At 41.1% G+C, this 15,596-nt stretch overlaps 1 protein-coding gene across 2 annotated transcripts in view; it reads right to left on the minus strand.

Annotated features, from left to right (window-relative positions):
- Nucleotides 1–6,420, minus strand: part of LOC137327141 (folliculin-interacting protein 2-like) — a 91,722-nt gene extending 85,302 nt beyond the window's left edge. For both annotated transcript variants that reach the window (XM_067992646.1, XM_067992637.1), the window contains exon 1: nucleotides 6,258–6,420. In XM_067992646.1, coding sequence (XP_067848747.1) covers nucleotides 6,258–6,346 — 89 coding nt within the window. In that variant the 5' untranslated portion in view covers nucleotides 6,347–6,420. The remainder of the gene's footprint in view (nucleotides 1–6,257) is intronic.
- Between the last annotated feature and the right edge of the window lie 9,176 nt (nucleotides 6,421–15,596).

Genomic DNA, 15,596 nt, shown 5'->3' on the forward strand with positions numbered 1-15,596 from the left:
TGGATTTTTAAAAATTGGTACATGACAAAACGTGAGATGTAATTTGTGCTAGTGAAGTTATTAAAAATATACAACCAGACTATCAAACATTTTGAATCAGAAATGTGAATTTGCCAGGACAATTCCCACAGATGTAGCCATTACTGTTCCCTGCTATTCCTGCCAAGTGGTGTTTTTGAGTGATGCGAGAAGGTAACTTTCTCCAGCTATTTTGCTCAACTCAGCTGGGATTTCCTCTCCCCCCTATTCCTACCTCAGTATAAATGTCAGTTGAATGTCAGTAAGACAGGAAAGGGATCTGGTGAAAATAACAAACTTGAAGATAAAAGAAATAGGAGATGAGAGTAAAGGTCAGACCAAGGTAAGGAACAAGAGTAACAAACGGTCAGGGAACAAATACAGTGATGGAAAACAAGTACAAAATGACTTAATAATTGTTCCCCTCACTTTATTTTTAAGAACAAATTAAATTGCCTGTACAGCAATGTGCTCAGCATCCAAATCAAAATAGGGGAACTGGGGGCAATAATTCGTAACGAGGTACCGGATTGTAGTAGGAATAACTAAAACTTGGTTACATATAGAACAGAACTTGCAGTTAAATATTGCAGGATATAACGTGTGTAGAAAGGATAGGGAAGAGAGGTGGGGTAGCTGTACTATTAAGAGACAATATAATGGCAATAGTAAAAAAGGGACATAAGTAATATTAAGATAGAAACAGAATCTATATGGATTGAGAAAAAGATATGGAATCAATCACATTAATAGGTATATTCTACAGACCACCTAATAGTGGAAGGGAAGTGAAGGAAGAAATATGTAGGCAAATCTATGAAATGAGTAAAAATCTTCGAATCATGGGAGATTTCAACTATCCCCAAATAAATTGGCAAGTGGCAGAGAAAGGGGAAAGGGGAATTGAGTTTTTACAGTGTGTACAGGACTCCTTTCATACCCAGTATGTGAGAAGCCCAAGCGAGGAAACACTGCTAGATTTAGTAATGGGAAATGAACCCGAGTAGATAAGAGAAGCGCAGGGGAACATCTGGGCAATAGCGATCATAACAATGTTTAAAATAATGATTGAGAAAGACATAAGACAAAGACCAAAGTAATAGACTGGAAAAAAGCTAATTTTGAGGGGGTGAGAAAGGAACTAAAGAAAGATTTGCATTTATACAGCTCTTTTCATGACCTCAGGAAGTCCCAAAGTGCTTTACAACCAATGAAGTACTTTTAAAGTGTAGTCAGTGTTGTAATGTAGGAAATGTGGCAGCCAATTTGCGCACAGCAAGGTCCCACAAACAGCTATGTGATAATAACCAGATAATCTGTTTTAGTGATGTTGGTTGAGGGATAAATATTGGCCTCGACACCGGGGAGAATTCCCCTACTTTTCTTTAAAATAGTGCCATGGGATCTTTTATGTCCATCTTAGAGGGCGGATGGGGCCTCTAGGGAGGTAAACTGGGGAAAAATGTTGACAAAGGGATAGAAGAGCAGTGGGAAATATTTAAAACGGCGATCAGGAGAAATATAGTCCTCTAACAAATAACAAACTAGCCAATAATAAAACATCATGGGTGAATAAAGTGATACAGGTAAAACTGAAACTAAAGAAAAAGGCATACTCTAAGTACATAAACAATAAAAGGAGAATGACAAAAGAGAATACGAAGAGGTTAGGAAGGATGTCAAAAAAACAATTAGGAAAGCAAAGAGGAACTATGAAATTAAAACAAGGAATACAAAAATAGTAAAGTATTCTACAGACACAGAAATAACAAAAGAAAAATCAGGATAGGGATACTAAGGAATACACAAGATAAACTCACAGGTAATGACAGCAAAAAAGCAGAAATACTGAATAGCTACTTTGCCTCAGGCAGACTAACAAGGCGGGCATGACATTAGAAGAAGAGATTAAAAAAGGTATAAAGACATTTAAGATAGAAAGAGGGGAGTTAATCAATAAACTAATCAAACAGAGAGGATAAAACCCCTGGTCCAGATGGATTGCATCTGCACATGTTAAAAGAAATTAGGGAAAAGATAGCAGAGGCACTATTACACATATATATATATATAAAAATTCATTAGAAAAGGGAATAGTGCCAGAGGACTGGCGGGCAGCTAATGTTATTCCTATATTTAAAAAGGGAGATAGAACAAGTTCAGGGAACTATAGACCAGTTAGCTTAATGTCAGTGGTAGGAAAGATAATGAAATCCTTACTCAAAGATGTAACAGAAAAACATCTAGAAAACGAAAATATAATGGAGTAGTCAGCATGGATTTCAAAAGGGAAACTCATGCTTGACCAACTTTACTGAATGCACTGAAGTAACAAAGAGTAGAGAAGGGTAATGCAGTAGAAGTAATATATTTGTATTTTCAAAAGGCCTTCGATAAGGTACCGCATTGTAGACTGATGACTAAGGTCAGAGCATTGGAGTCAGGGGATAGGTAGCAGAATGGATAGCAAACTGGCTACGAAACAGAAAACAGAGAGTAGGGGTTAAGGGTAGCTACCCAGATTGGCAAAAGGTGATAAGTGTTGTTCCACAGGGATTGGTGCTGGGGCCACTGTTGTTCACAATTTACATTACATGGACTTGGGAATTGAAAGCACAATTTCAAAATGTGCAGCACACAACAAATTGGGGGGTGCTGTTAATACAAAAGAATGTCAAAATGCTAGACGACATTAATAAACTTGCAGAATGGGCATGTAATGGACAAATAAATTTCAATATAGACAAGTGTGAGGAGGTGCATTTTGGTAGGAAGAATAAGGAGGCCACATATTGCTTGGATAATAAGAGTCTAAATGGGATAGAGGAGCAAAGGGATCTGGGGTACAGATACACAAATTATTAAAAGAAGCGACACAGGTTAGTAAGGACATTTAAAAAAAAAAGCAAACCATGCACTGGGGTACATTTTTAGACGGATAGAATTGAAAAGCAGAGAAGTTATGTTAAACTTTTATAGAACCTTGGTTGGACCACATGGAGTACTGTGCACAGTTCTGGTCTCCGTATTATAAAAAGGATATAGAGGCATTGGAGAAGTTGCAGAAAAGACACACAAGGATGATACCAGAAGTGAAAGGATGTACTTATCAGGAAAGGCTAAACAGGCTGAGGCTTTTTTCTCTAGAAAAGAGAAGGCTGAGGGGTGATCTGATAGAGGTCTTTAAGACAATGAGAGGGTTTGATAGGGTAGACGTAGAGAAAATGTTTCCACTTGAGAGATTCCAAAACTAGAAAATGTAAGAGACACTTCTTTACCCAAAGCATGGGAAGATTTTGGAATGCGCTATCACAAGGAGTAGTTGAGGCAAATAGCATAGATACATTTATGGGGAAGCTAGATAAGCACACGAGGGAGAAAGGAATAGAAGGATATGGTGATAGGATTAGATGAAGTAGGGTGGAAGAAGGCTCGTGTGGAGCATAAACGCTGGCATAGACCGGTTGGGCAGAATGGCCTGTTTCTGTGCTGTAGATTTGATGTAACTCAATGAATCTGAGACCCAAGATCATGTATCCTACAAGCTGCAATTGAGCTTTAATGGAAGTAGCTTCCATGCTGCTGTTAAAAATTATACTAGATTGCTTATTGTATGTTGTATGGCAATCCAGAACTATGCATTGTATAATTCTGAACCATTTGTCATGACATAATTCCATCAGCATGTGTGCTGAAGCATGAGTAAGACACAGTGTGCTCTTCCCCTTATACAGCAAATGGAATATAGCCAGACCAGAAATGAGTCCAAGAACGCTCAGCATTCAATCTTAGGTTTGTCTCACCCATCATTTCTGTGCAATGATCAAAGGAATGTTTTACATCATTAGCAGCTAAAAAAAAAATGATCTCACATACTAAAGATGTCATCATTTAAGACTGTGCACACGACTGAAGTAGAAAAAGTCAGAGAGAAAAGCTGCAGATAAACAAAAACACAACGAAACTTGTTCTAAGATTCTCGTGGCACTTATAATGAAAAATTGGCATAAGCCCAAAAATGGGAACACAACATATGCTAACAGGGACGTTATCCTACTGGTTCAACTCTGACTACAGCACAATAGAAATGGAAGCTACATCGTGGAATACAGGAGTTGAAAGACAAATATGAACACCACTAACTCAAAAGCTAATCTTTTGGTAACAACACAGTACTTTTGTATTTTATACCCAACATGGCACAATGAACAGGAGACCGCAAGAGGTTTACAACAAAAATAAATTAAGTAGAGTGCAGAAGTATTAGGCAGGGTACAAAAAATTAAGTGGACAAGGTTCTTGTTACTGATTACTATCTAGTAACTGCTGTTGGAAGTTTGCACGTGTAGGCATTGAGCTGGGTTATGATGCACCTCAGAGACAAACGTGCTGTTGACATTCACCAACTACGTTCAAACATGAAGAATGGCCACATTGGGGGTGGGGGTGGCAGGAAACGAAGAAGAGAGGTACTCGAGGTCACTCTTGGATAATAGCTTCAGGAGAGGGAGAAGAAAGTCAACAGAAAAAGTGTCATAAACAGCAGAAAGCTGCAAAAGCTACTCAGGAATGCCTCATTATTTTCCAAAAAAAAAACTGTACTTGCTCAAAAGTAGCAGGCAGAATTAAAAGGCACAGGAAGATTCCCAGTATTCAACAAATTCTAGCAAGGGAGCATAAAATCAGAGCAGGAGAACTTTACGAGAAAAGCAAGAAATATCAACATACAAATGAGTAAATACCTTACATTAAACATTTAATGGTGAAAGGCCTACCCCAATACATACAAAACTGGCTTTTTATAAAGCTAGAAATAAAAGTTAATCTAATTTCCCTTGTTCTGTTGAATGAAAATCAAGTACAGTACAAAACACCAGTTACTAACGTTATTAAAAATAATACAACTCTTCTGCAGTCCCCCATACTCACATTTCTCAATTTCCCTTGAAAGACAAGTATTTTTTTTTTTAAAATTCAGAGCATGAAATCCTCAAACCAGCATTCCCATTAGACTCTCTACTATTCTTCAGTCAGGTGCATTAGGCAGGCTCAATTCTGAATCCTTCACATTGGTCCCTTTAAAATGCTTTATCTGGGAACTATGGGTCAAACTGTACCTGGACAAGACATTCACTGAAGTGCCCTCAGTCAACCAGTGAAGCTGGATTTTCATAGATTATTGAAAACAGTAGTTACTACATTACATTAAATGTTTAGTTATATACATATTCTTGGCTCTAATACTCAATACTCTTTTTTTCCAATTTATACCTTATGGTAGTTATAAATCATGTGCTTCCCTAGCTGAAGTGACAACTGCAGAACATTGACACAACCTTTCTGATCAACATTCACTTCTGATTTCTTGCAGAGAAAAGCAGTTGATGAAGCATTCATAAACTCAAAGTGCACTTACAATTCTTGGCAACACTACCAAAAGAGAAAAATCAAGGCCTTTTACAGATACTGAGTTGAGCATTCAGTAAAGTTCATTTGTAGATACCCTGGTCACTCCAAAGAAAATGTTTCTGAGGAGTAGTTAAAAATTTACAAAGAAGCATTAGTAGCAATTTTATTTTAGGATTGGGAGCACTGTCCCAAAATCAAAATCAAACACCAGGTCTTAATGAAAGCATTTTTCAACCCAATTTTTGAAAATTAAAACTTAACCTTCTTCACTAACAAGCAACAATCTCCATTCTAATTGCTAACTGATATCCATTACAGTACTGTGGAACAGTAAAAGCTATTTCTCCAGAGGTAGCTAGTTGCAATTAATATTTCAGCCCAATGGTGTTATAATACAAACTAAAAAGTACAAAACTCAAACAGGTTATCAATTGACAGAAATGCTGTGAGAGAAATAGTAATTTCAGAACAAATTACCTTAAAGCTGGGGACATCAGTTTTAAATAAACATTTTATCTTTGTATAAACAATACATCAAATACCAACAGAAATGTGCGCCCTTTTAATATTAATACATTTTGATCATAGAAAATATTTATCACTGTAAATAACACGGGACAGCAACACGGGTTAACTGTCGATCAAAAGCAATAAACCAGCACTTATTGCAGCCTTCAAGAGATTTTCACAACCACAGAAAGAAATTTTGGAACGCCTCCCCTTTCTGCTACCAAATGTTATTGAGACCCCAGCTCCCTCCCACCAGCCATGTCCCCAAATACCCTGCTTCAGCTCCCCTTGCACCACAGCAGCATTTCACTCGACATTACCTAAACCCCGGACCCTCCTTGGAACTTTTCGAAGGCGATGCCGCATTTGCCCTTTTATTAAACAGCTTCTGCAACAGGGTCGGAGCCATTTCGTACCATTTTACTGGTAGAAAATAAGATCATTCGGCAACACTGTCGATAAAAGTTAAACAACTCCATCGAGCCCCTCGCTATCATGTGACTGGCGCTCGGCAGCCAGCGGCAGCGCGCGCTCCCATTGGACACCGCCCCGGCCGCGAACAACTTTCTGATTGGACGCGGCCTCGGCGCTGCACTTGCTGATTGGATAGAAGTGGACAAACGGGCGTGTTGTGATTGGACCGAACCCGAACGCTCCACACGTCCTACAATCGCAGCCATTGGTTACCGGAGGGTTCTAGAACACGCCTTCAACACGTGGCTTCTGAAACAAAAACGGGCCGGGGCGCGGGGCCAGTGCCCTGGTGAGCTGGTGATTGTCTGTCTCTGTTGGGACCCACTTACACGTTAACCAAGTACACATGAAGCATAATGCAGCAAACAACTGGCACCGAGTTGCCAGGCAGTTGTTAAGTACACTGTAGAGTGCAGAGAGGATCTCAGTTTAAGGTCTTATCTTAAAGAAAGCACTTCTGACACTGCAGCATTCACTCAGAACTGCACTGAAGTGTCAGCCTAGATTTCTATGCTCCAGTCTCTGGAGTCAGGCTTCAACCCACAACTTTCTGACTCAGAGGCAAAAAATGATACACCGAGCTGACACCTAAACTTTAACTTGTCCAAAACTCAACTGCTCCTTTACAGACCCCTGTGAATTCCTGCTCACTTATCATTTCCAATCCTCACTGATCTTTATCAGTTCCCTGTTGTCTGATGTATTATAGTTAAAATTCTCACCCATAACTCGATCCACCATCCCAACCCGGTAGTTTCCACCAGCTCAACTATCCTTCCCAAATACTCCAGACTCCCTAAACCTCTCTATCCACCTCTAAAAGCCTTCTCAAAATCCATCTCTTCAACCAAGCTTTCAGTTACACCTCCTAATCTCTCCGAGCTTGGTGTCCACTTCCTTTCCACCTTTTATATTTTTATATATATATAGTGCCTTTAACATGGATGCCCTGTGGCACTTAACGTGGAGGGGATAAAAGAAAGAAATAGATAAAATGAATAAATGAGCCATGATCAGAGTAAGGAGAGGTGACTGAAAACCTAGTCAAAGAAAAGGGCTTTGAGAAGGTTTTTAAAGCCACAGAGAGAAGTTGATATGTGGGGGCGTTTACACAGGGAGTCCCAGAGATAGGACTAAGGTGGCTGACAAAGGGTGGCGGGACGGCACAAAAGGGCAGAGTCGGAAGACCAAAAGGTTCACTTGGGGATGTAAGGCCGAAGGAGGTTGAAGAGATAGGTTTGGGTGAGGCTATGGACAGATTTAAAGATAAGGTCTTTAAAATTAATGCGCTGGGGACAAGAAGCCAGCGTGGGGCAGTGAGGATGGCAGTGATGGGCAAATAGGACTTGTATGGGATTGGATCTAGAGGATGGCAATGAGGACTGTCACATTTTGGGATTTTGTTGACAGTTTTTCCACAGAAAGGAGTTGGAAATGAGTTACATTTAAGTGGTGTGTTTTAAATTAAAGTGAGTTTAGAAATTCCTTACATCCATATGCTGCAGCCGCCGAGACAAAGGGGGTTGATGTATTAATGAGGCAATTATCCTTACTGTTTTCCATAATGACCGGGGACAATAAATAATGGGACGGATTTTGCTGTGAAAATAACGGCGAGGCTAACAGCGCTGAACCTTGTATATGTGCAAATCGGAAAGCAACTTCCAGCGACCGTACATGTGCAGTTAAACATGGAAATCCGGAAATTCCTCTCCGAGATGCGTCATCCCTTAGTGAGCTGTGTGAAAATGGAATCTCGCTGTCTGGTTTCCCGTGAAGTTCCATTACTGATGTTGCAGATACAGACTAAACTCGCCAACAAAAGTTAAGTCAAGTCATTTCAAGTCTAAGTACCATTGAATGGCGGGGTAAGTCTTAATTACTGCCAAACAACCAGACTGGCACTGAAAATTAGCTTTTTCAAGTGTGGAGTCTCATTCCTTCAGATTTTAGTTATTGTTGGACATGGAAAAAAAAGTAAATACTTTGTTTTACTTTTTCTTCCTGTCTCTTTTATCTCTGTCTCTTAATTCAATCTTTCTTTCCCTCTATTTTACTTTTTGTACCTGATTTGACATTGAATTCACTATTCTAACTTACACTTCCTGCTTCTGACTCTGTGCTGTTATTAATGATGCTTCAATCTGATTCGTTAAGGAGATACACAGCTGCTTGTCCCATTCACATAGATCCCAGATGTCCTGTAGAGGCGCCGTGCTTTTTGGATTTCTAATTTACAGGAACATCCTGTTTAAAAGCTCAAAGAAAGTCTATGGGCAAGCACAAGTCTAACGAACGGCATTATTTGGCCCAATGTATTGAGCATTCCTGGCACAATAGTCAATCAGCTGTAAGTGGGTCCCTGACAAAGTGTTAATCATTGTGGCTGGAAGTTGACTGACCAGTTGTAACTAGTGTGTTTCTAAAAGGTATTTATTAGAGGGACATCTGCAAAAGCACAGAGCTTGGTGAGGATGAAATTAGGTGAATCTGCTAAACAGAGTGAATTGCAAACAGAGTGAGGACTTTAAAATGGGAACTTGGTGAGAGTGGGAATTAGCTGCAGAGGGGGAAGGAGCTGCTAAGTAATTTAAACCGAGGGGCAACAGTAAATAAGTAAATATATAAATAAATATAATCAGCGTAATTAATTAGATCTAAGGGGATAAAATTATCCAAGTAGAGGATACCAATATTAAATGGATCTGTATGACATTAAATAAAAATCTGGTATGCATAAATAATAAATAGGAGTTAAGGGGATACTAAACTAATACATATACATAAGACCAGAGACAAAAATATATATATTACATAAGTAGATAGACTTTTAAGTAAAATGATGGGACAGCTGAAACCCGTTGCCTGCAATTCCTGTGCCATGTGGGAGCTCCAGGGCGCTTCATGTGTCCTAGATAACTATATGTGTAGGAAGTGCCTCCAGCTGCTCAAACTCAAGCTCAGAGTTTCTGAGCTTGAGGAGCGGCTGGACTCACTGCAGGGCACACAGGAGGCTGAGAATTTCCTGGATTGCACGTGCCATGAGGTGGTCACCCCGTAGCCACAGAGAGTTCAGGAGGATAGTAAGTGGGTGGCCATCTGGCAGGGGAGGAAGAGGCAAGCAGCGCAGTAAACCTCTGGAAATGTGGCACTCTCAAACCTGTTTTCAGTACTGAATACCAGTGAGGGTGATAATACCTTGGGGGAGTGCAGTCTAAAACAAATCCACAGCACTGTGGGGCAGGTGACTCCACAGTGGGGCACAGCAAAATGTAGAAATGCAGTGGTCATGGGAGATTCAATAGTCAGGGGATAGACAGGTGTTTCTGCAACCACCAACGTGAGTCTCGCATGGTGTGTTGCCTCCCTGGTGCCAGGGTGAAGGACATCACTGAATGGGTGCAGAACATTTTGCGGGGGGAAGGGAAACAGCCAGAAGTTGTGGTCCATGTTGGAACCAAAGACATAGGTAGGAAAAGGGTTGAGGTCCTACAGAGTTTCAGGAGCTGGGGAGGAAGTTAAAGAGTAGGACTTCAAAGGTAGTAATCTCTGGATTAACCAGAGCGTGGCTGGAGAAATGGTGCAGGAGGGAGGGCTTCAGATTCCTGGGGCATTCGGATTAGTTCTGGGGCAGGAGGGATCTGTTCAAGATGGACGGATTGCACCTCAACAGAGCTGGAACCAACGTCAGGGAAGCTAACTAATTCTGTGGGGGAAGGTTTAAACTAATTTGTCAGGGGGAGGGGCATCAGGATGAAGTCATGTAAAAGAAGATGCTAGAGTTTTTGTCTATGGAATAGACTGCCATCTAGTGCAGTCAGCGTGGGCTCAGTTGAAGCATTCAGAAAAATAAATGGACAGATTCAGTGGGGACATCAGAGAGATACAATCTTGGCACTCATGGACTTAAATGACAGGGAGGAAAACCAAATGAACGGAATAATGTTTTCTTCTTCCTGAATATTCTTACAAGCTACGTAAAATCACAGGCGTTATGTACACAGGCACATTTACATGTGTTGAATTAACCAATCTATCTGACAGTTTACCTGAGATTCTAATTAGAGGTGGGATTCAAGCTGTGGTGAAAAAATCAAGTTAGGTTGCTCTGTGAATACCTGATGATTTCCCAAGTAAATAATTTTGGGCACATGGCTGGTCTGGCCCTGAAGTTGAACGTAAGAACATAAGAAATAGGAGCAGGAGTAGGCCATACGGCCCCTCGAGCTTGCTCTGCCATTCAATCAGACCATGGCTGATCTTCGACCTCAACTCCACTTTCCCGCCCTATCCCCATATCCCTTGATTTGCCCTAGAGTCTAAAAATCTATCTATCTTAGCCTTGCATATACTCAATAACTCAGCATCCACAGCCCTCTGGGGTAGAGAATTCCAAAGATTCACAACCCTCTGAATGAAGAAATTCCTCCTCATCTCAGTCTTAAATGGCCGACCCCTGTCAAACACGATTTCCCTTTCATAAAACCATGGTGACTCTGCCTAATCGTATTATGATTTTCTAAGTGCCCTGTTACCATTTCCTTAATAATGGATTCCAGCATTTTCCCGATGTCTGATGTTAGGCTAACTGGTCTGTAGTTCCCTGTTTTCTCCCTCCCTCCTTTTTTGAATAGCAGGGTTACATTTGCTACCTTCCAATCCGCTGGGACCGTTCTAGAATCTAGGGAATTTTAGAAGATCACAACCAATGCATCCACTATCTCTGCACCCACCTCTTTTAGAACCCTAGGATGTAGGCCATCAGGTCCAGGGGATTCATCGGCTTTTAGTCCCATTAGTTTCTCCAGTACTTTTTCTCTACTGATATTAATTACTTTAAGTTCCTCACTCTCATTAGCCTCTTGGTTCCCCACTATTTCTGGTATGCTTTTTGTGTCTTCTACTGTGAAGACAGATACAAAATATTTGTTTAACATCTCTACCATTTCCTTATTCCCTGTTATAATTTCTCCTGTCTCAGCCTCTAAGGGACCAATGTTTAGTTTTGCTACTCTTCCTTTTTACATACTTGTAGAAGCTCTTACAATCCGTTTTTATATTTCTTGCTAGTTTACTTTCATATTCTATTTTCTCCCTCTTTATCAATTTTTTGGTCATCCTTTGCTGGTTTCTAAAACTCTCCTAATCCTCAGGCTTACTACTCTTCTTGGCAACATTATAGGCCTCTTCTTTTAATCTAATACTATCCTTAACTTGTTTAGTTAGCCACGGATGAATCACTTTTCCTGTCGAGTTTTTATTTCTCAATGGAATGCATATTCATTGAGAATATTGAAATATTTATTTAAATGTTTGCCATTGCTTATCTACCATCATACCCTTAAATCTAATTTCCCAGTCAGTTTTTGCCAACTCACCCCTCATACTTATGTAATTGGCTTTATTTAAATTTAAGACTCTAGTTTCTGACTTAAGCACATCACTCTCAAACTCAATATGAAATTCTATCATATTATGATCACGCTTCCCTAGGGGATCCCTTACTGTGAGATTACTAATTAACCCTGTCTCATTACGCAATACTCCTGTTCCCTGGTTGGTTCCATGACTGATTATAGGGGGCCATTTTACGGGTCTGCGCTGCTGGTGGGGACCCCCATACAATGCTGTGCTCTGCACGGGTGCTACTACTTCCTTATTATTATTTATATTGCTAAGATTTGTGTAATTAAAGACAAGTTGCCCTTAAATTTTGGTCAAATTTTCACAGAGGTCATAATTTCTTGCAAGGTATGGTAGGGACAAAGTGGTATGTTTGAGTAGTGAGGCTCTAAGCTGTTTTCAGCATTGAGGGATCAGAGTGGTAATAAGGACTGGGGAATTGTAGTAATAGTAGTGTTGACAAAGTTAGATATGTAATCAGATGAGAATGCATAATTAATTATCTGCCTCCGAATCTCCCTTGCATCAAGTAATGATGATTCTTGGGAGTTATGTTCTTCATGAGCCTCCATTCCATACTCTTCCACCTCCTAAACAGCTGGGGACATCTCATCTGACATCTCAACAACAACATCTTGCATTTATATAGCGCCTTTACCATAGTATGACATCTCAAGACATTTCACAGGATTGTAATCAGACAAAATTTGACACAGGACCATATAAGGAAATATTAGGACAGGTGACCAAAAGCTTGATCAAAGAGGTAGGTTTTAAGGAACGACTTAAAGAGAGGTGGAGAAGTTTAGGGAGGGAATTCCAGAGCTTAGGGCCTAGGCAACTGAAGGCACTCCCGCCATTTCCAGGCCTTTTGGAATTATGAAGTTGTGATTTGGAGCACGAGCGATTGTTGCAGTCTTTGGGTAGGGTTGTGCCTAGCAGTTTCCGACACATTGCAGCTACTTTGGAGGATTCCACAACCCAAATTTTGCCCAACCTGCCCAAAATCACTCCATTTGTGGCCCCAGGGCTACAGTGTTTGAGTCCCCAAAGTGTGTGGCATAAATTCAACAACATAAATTGCCATATTTCAGCTGTTTCACTTGTGTAAAAAAGCTCAATGTTGTCATTCACAATACACAATAAAACACCTTAAAATATACTTAATAAAGAGAGTACAAGGCAAAGGGAATTTATGTCATAGGATAGTCTCCAGCATGGCACCAGAATAGTCAGCGCTGCCAATAATGTGGAGGAAAAAAAGTTTAACATATAAAACAACTATTGTTTGGCAATTTTATCCTTCAGCTTTTGGTTGCAAAATTGAAATAAAGTTTGGGCCAAATTCCCTCAGCTATTGTGCTGAACTCCTGCTGTATCTGCAGCAGGAATCTGACGCAACCAGACTCCCCTATGCTTGGAGTTTGCACATCCTTAGCCAATAATGGACCCGGCGTAAGAGTGAGATCAGGCATCCCAGCCCCAAGATGGATGGAAATGGTTGAAGGGTGGGGTGGGGGGTGCCCCATGCCAGGGAAGCAAAGATCAGCGACATTTTTTTAAAGATTGGCCCCATACACAGAGGGATGGAGTCTCTATAGGGGCCTGGGCAACTCCCCCAGTCCTCCCCCAGCACCTCGCTCACCTCCGATTGCAGCCGGACACCAGACTTTCTAGCAAAATGGAGCAGGCAGGCATCCCAGAGTATGCGTATTGTTTTTTTTTATTTGTTCATGGGATGTGGGCGCACTGGCAAGGCCAGCATTTATTGCCCATCCCTAATTGCCCTTGAGAAAGTGGTGGTGAGCCGCCTTCTTGAACCGCTGCAATCTGTGTGGTGAAGGTTCCTCCACAGTGCTGTTAGGTATGGAGCTCCAGGATTTTGACCCAGCGACGATGAAGGAACGGCGATATATTTCCAAGTCGGGATGGTGTGTGACTTGGAGAGGAACGTGCAGGTGGCGTTGTTCCCATGTGCCCGTTGCCCTCCTCCTTCTAGGTGGTAGAGGTCGTGGGTTTGGGAGGTGCTGTCGGAGAAGCCTTGGCCGGTTGCTGCAGAGCATCCTGTGGGTGATACACACTGCAGCCACGGTGTGCTGGTTTTGAAGGGAGTGAATGTTTAGAGTGGTGGATGGGGTGCCAATCAAGCGGGCTACTTTGTCCTGGATGGTGTAGTGCTTCTTGAGTGTTGTTGGAGCTGCACTCATCCAGACAAGTGGAGATTATTCCATCACACTCCTGTCTTGTGGCTTGTAGATTGTGTAAAGGCTTTGGGGAGTCAGGAGGTGAGTCGCTCGCCGCAGAATACCCAGCCTCTGACCTGCTCTTGTAGCCACAGTATTTATGTGGCTGGTCCAGTTAAGTTTCTGGTCAATGGTGACCCCCAGGATGTTGATGGTGGGGGATTCAGCGATGGTAATGCCGTTGAATGTCAAGGGGAGGTGGTTAGACTCTCTCTTGTTGGAGATGGTCATTGTCTGGCACTTGTCTGGTGTGAATGTTACTTGCCACTTATCAGCCCAAGCCTGGATATTGTCCAGGTCTTGCTGCACGTGGGCACGGACTGCTTCATTATCTGAGCGGTTGCGAATGGAACTGAACACTGTGCAATCATCAGCGAACATCCCCTTCTGACCTTATGATGGAGGGAAGGTCATTGATGAAGCAGCTGAAGATGGTTGGGCCTAGGACACTGCCCTGAGGAACTCCTGCAGCAATGTCCTGGGGCTGAGATGATTGGCCTTCAACAACCACTACCATCTTCCTTTGTGCTGGGTATGACTCCAGCCACTGGAGAGTTTAACCCTGATTCCTGTTGACTTCAATTTTACTAGGGCTCCTTGGTGCCACACTCGGTCAAATGCTGCCCCAATTGATACGCACTACCTGAATACAATTAACACTAATTGATATAAATCATATGGATACAATTAACAGATTCCCTTCTCTCTCTTTAAATAAAAAAGTAAACTTTTTACATAAATACAAACAAAAATTTCAAAAATCAAAATCTTTGATACTCTGTACAACTTGTACTATTCAAAACATCACATTGTGAGGCCACCCTTCTCCAGGACCCCTAATAAGTTCTTTGTACATGTACTTCTTTTAGTAAAACAACCCGACAGTTGATAGCTTGAATCCACCCATTTAATTTTAGAGATTTCCTTTCTCTCCAGCATTTGTTTCAAGCCAGCGAGGTCAATCCGTAATCTTTTCTCACTCACATTTTTCATAAAGTGTACATTATTCCACAATGAACGATTGTCTACATAACATTCAAAGGGTATACTATCTTCAGTACTCCCATTGTACAGAATGTCACTCAAAATATTTGCCAAATAGAATCCCATGTCCATGCATCAACAAAAGCCAGTGTTTCAGCAGCCAGAGTACTTTTAAGTTTCTTAGCTTCCCAATCTAAAGGACAACATTTCCCATTCTCACCCACAAGAAACACTATGAAACCAGCTGCACTGGAATACCCATCAGGAAGATTAGCATTTGAAGCATCGCTAAAGAAAAACTAGCTTCATTTTCTTTGGGTCACCGAAGGATGGGAACTCAAGCACATATTTATCTATATTTAATTTTTGTAATGTTTTATTTGCCTGTAAAACATTCACTACTATGGGGTGTTTTGTTGAAGTACTTCACTCCAACACGTCAAAACTAGCATCTGGTCTTGTCTGAGCGCACAACCAGTTCAACTGCCCAATCAAGCTTCGTAATTGCTCTGTCTCTTCTTTAGATATAACATCAACTTTCTGTGATGACCTAGA

The sequence above is a fragment of the Heptranchias perlo genome, chromosome 1 (assembly GCF_035084215.1).
Source record: "Heptranchias perlo isolate sHepPer1 chromosome 1, sHepPer1.hap1, whole genome shotgun sequence".
NCBI classification, from domain to species: domain Eukaryota; kingdom Metazoa; phylum Chordata; class Chondrichthyes; order Hexanchiformes; family Hexanchidae; genus Heptranchias; species Heptranchias perlo.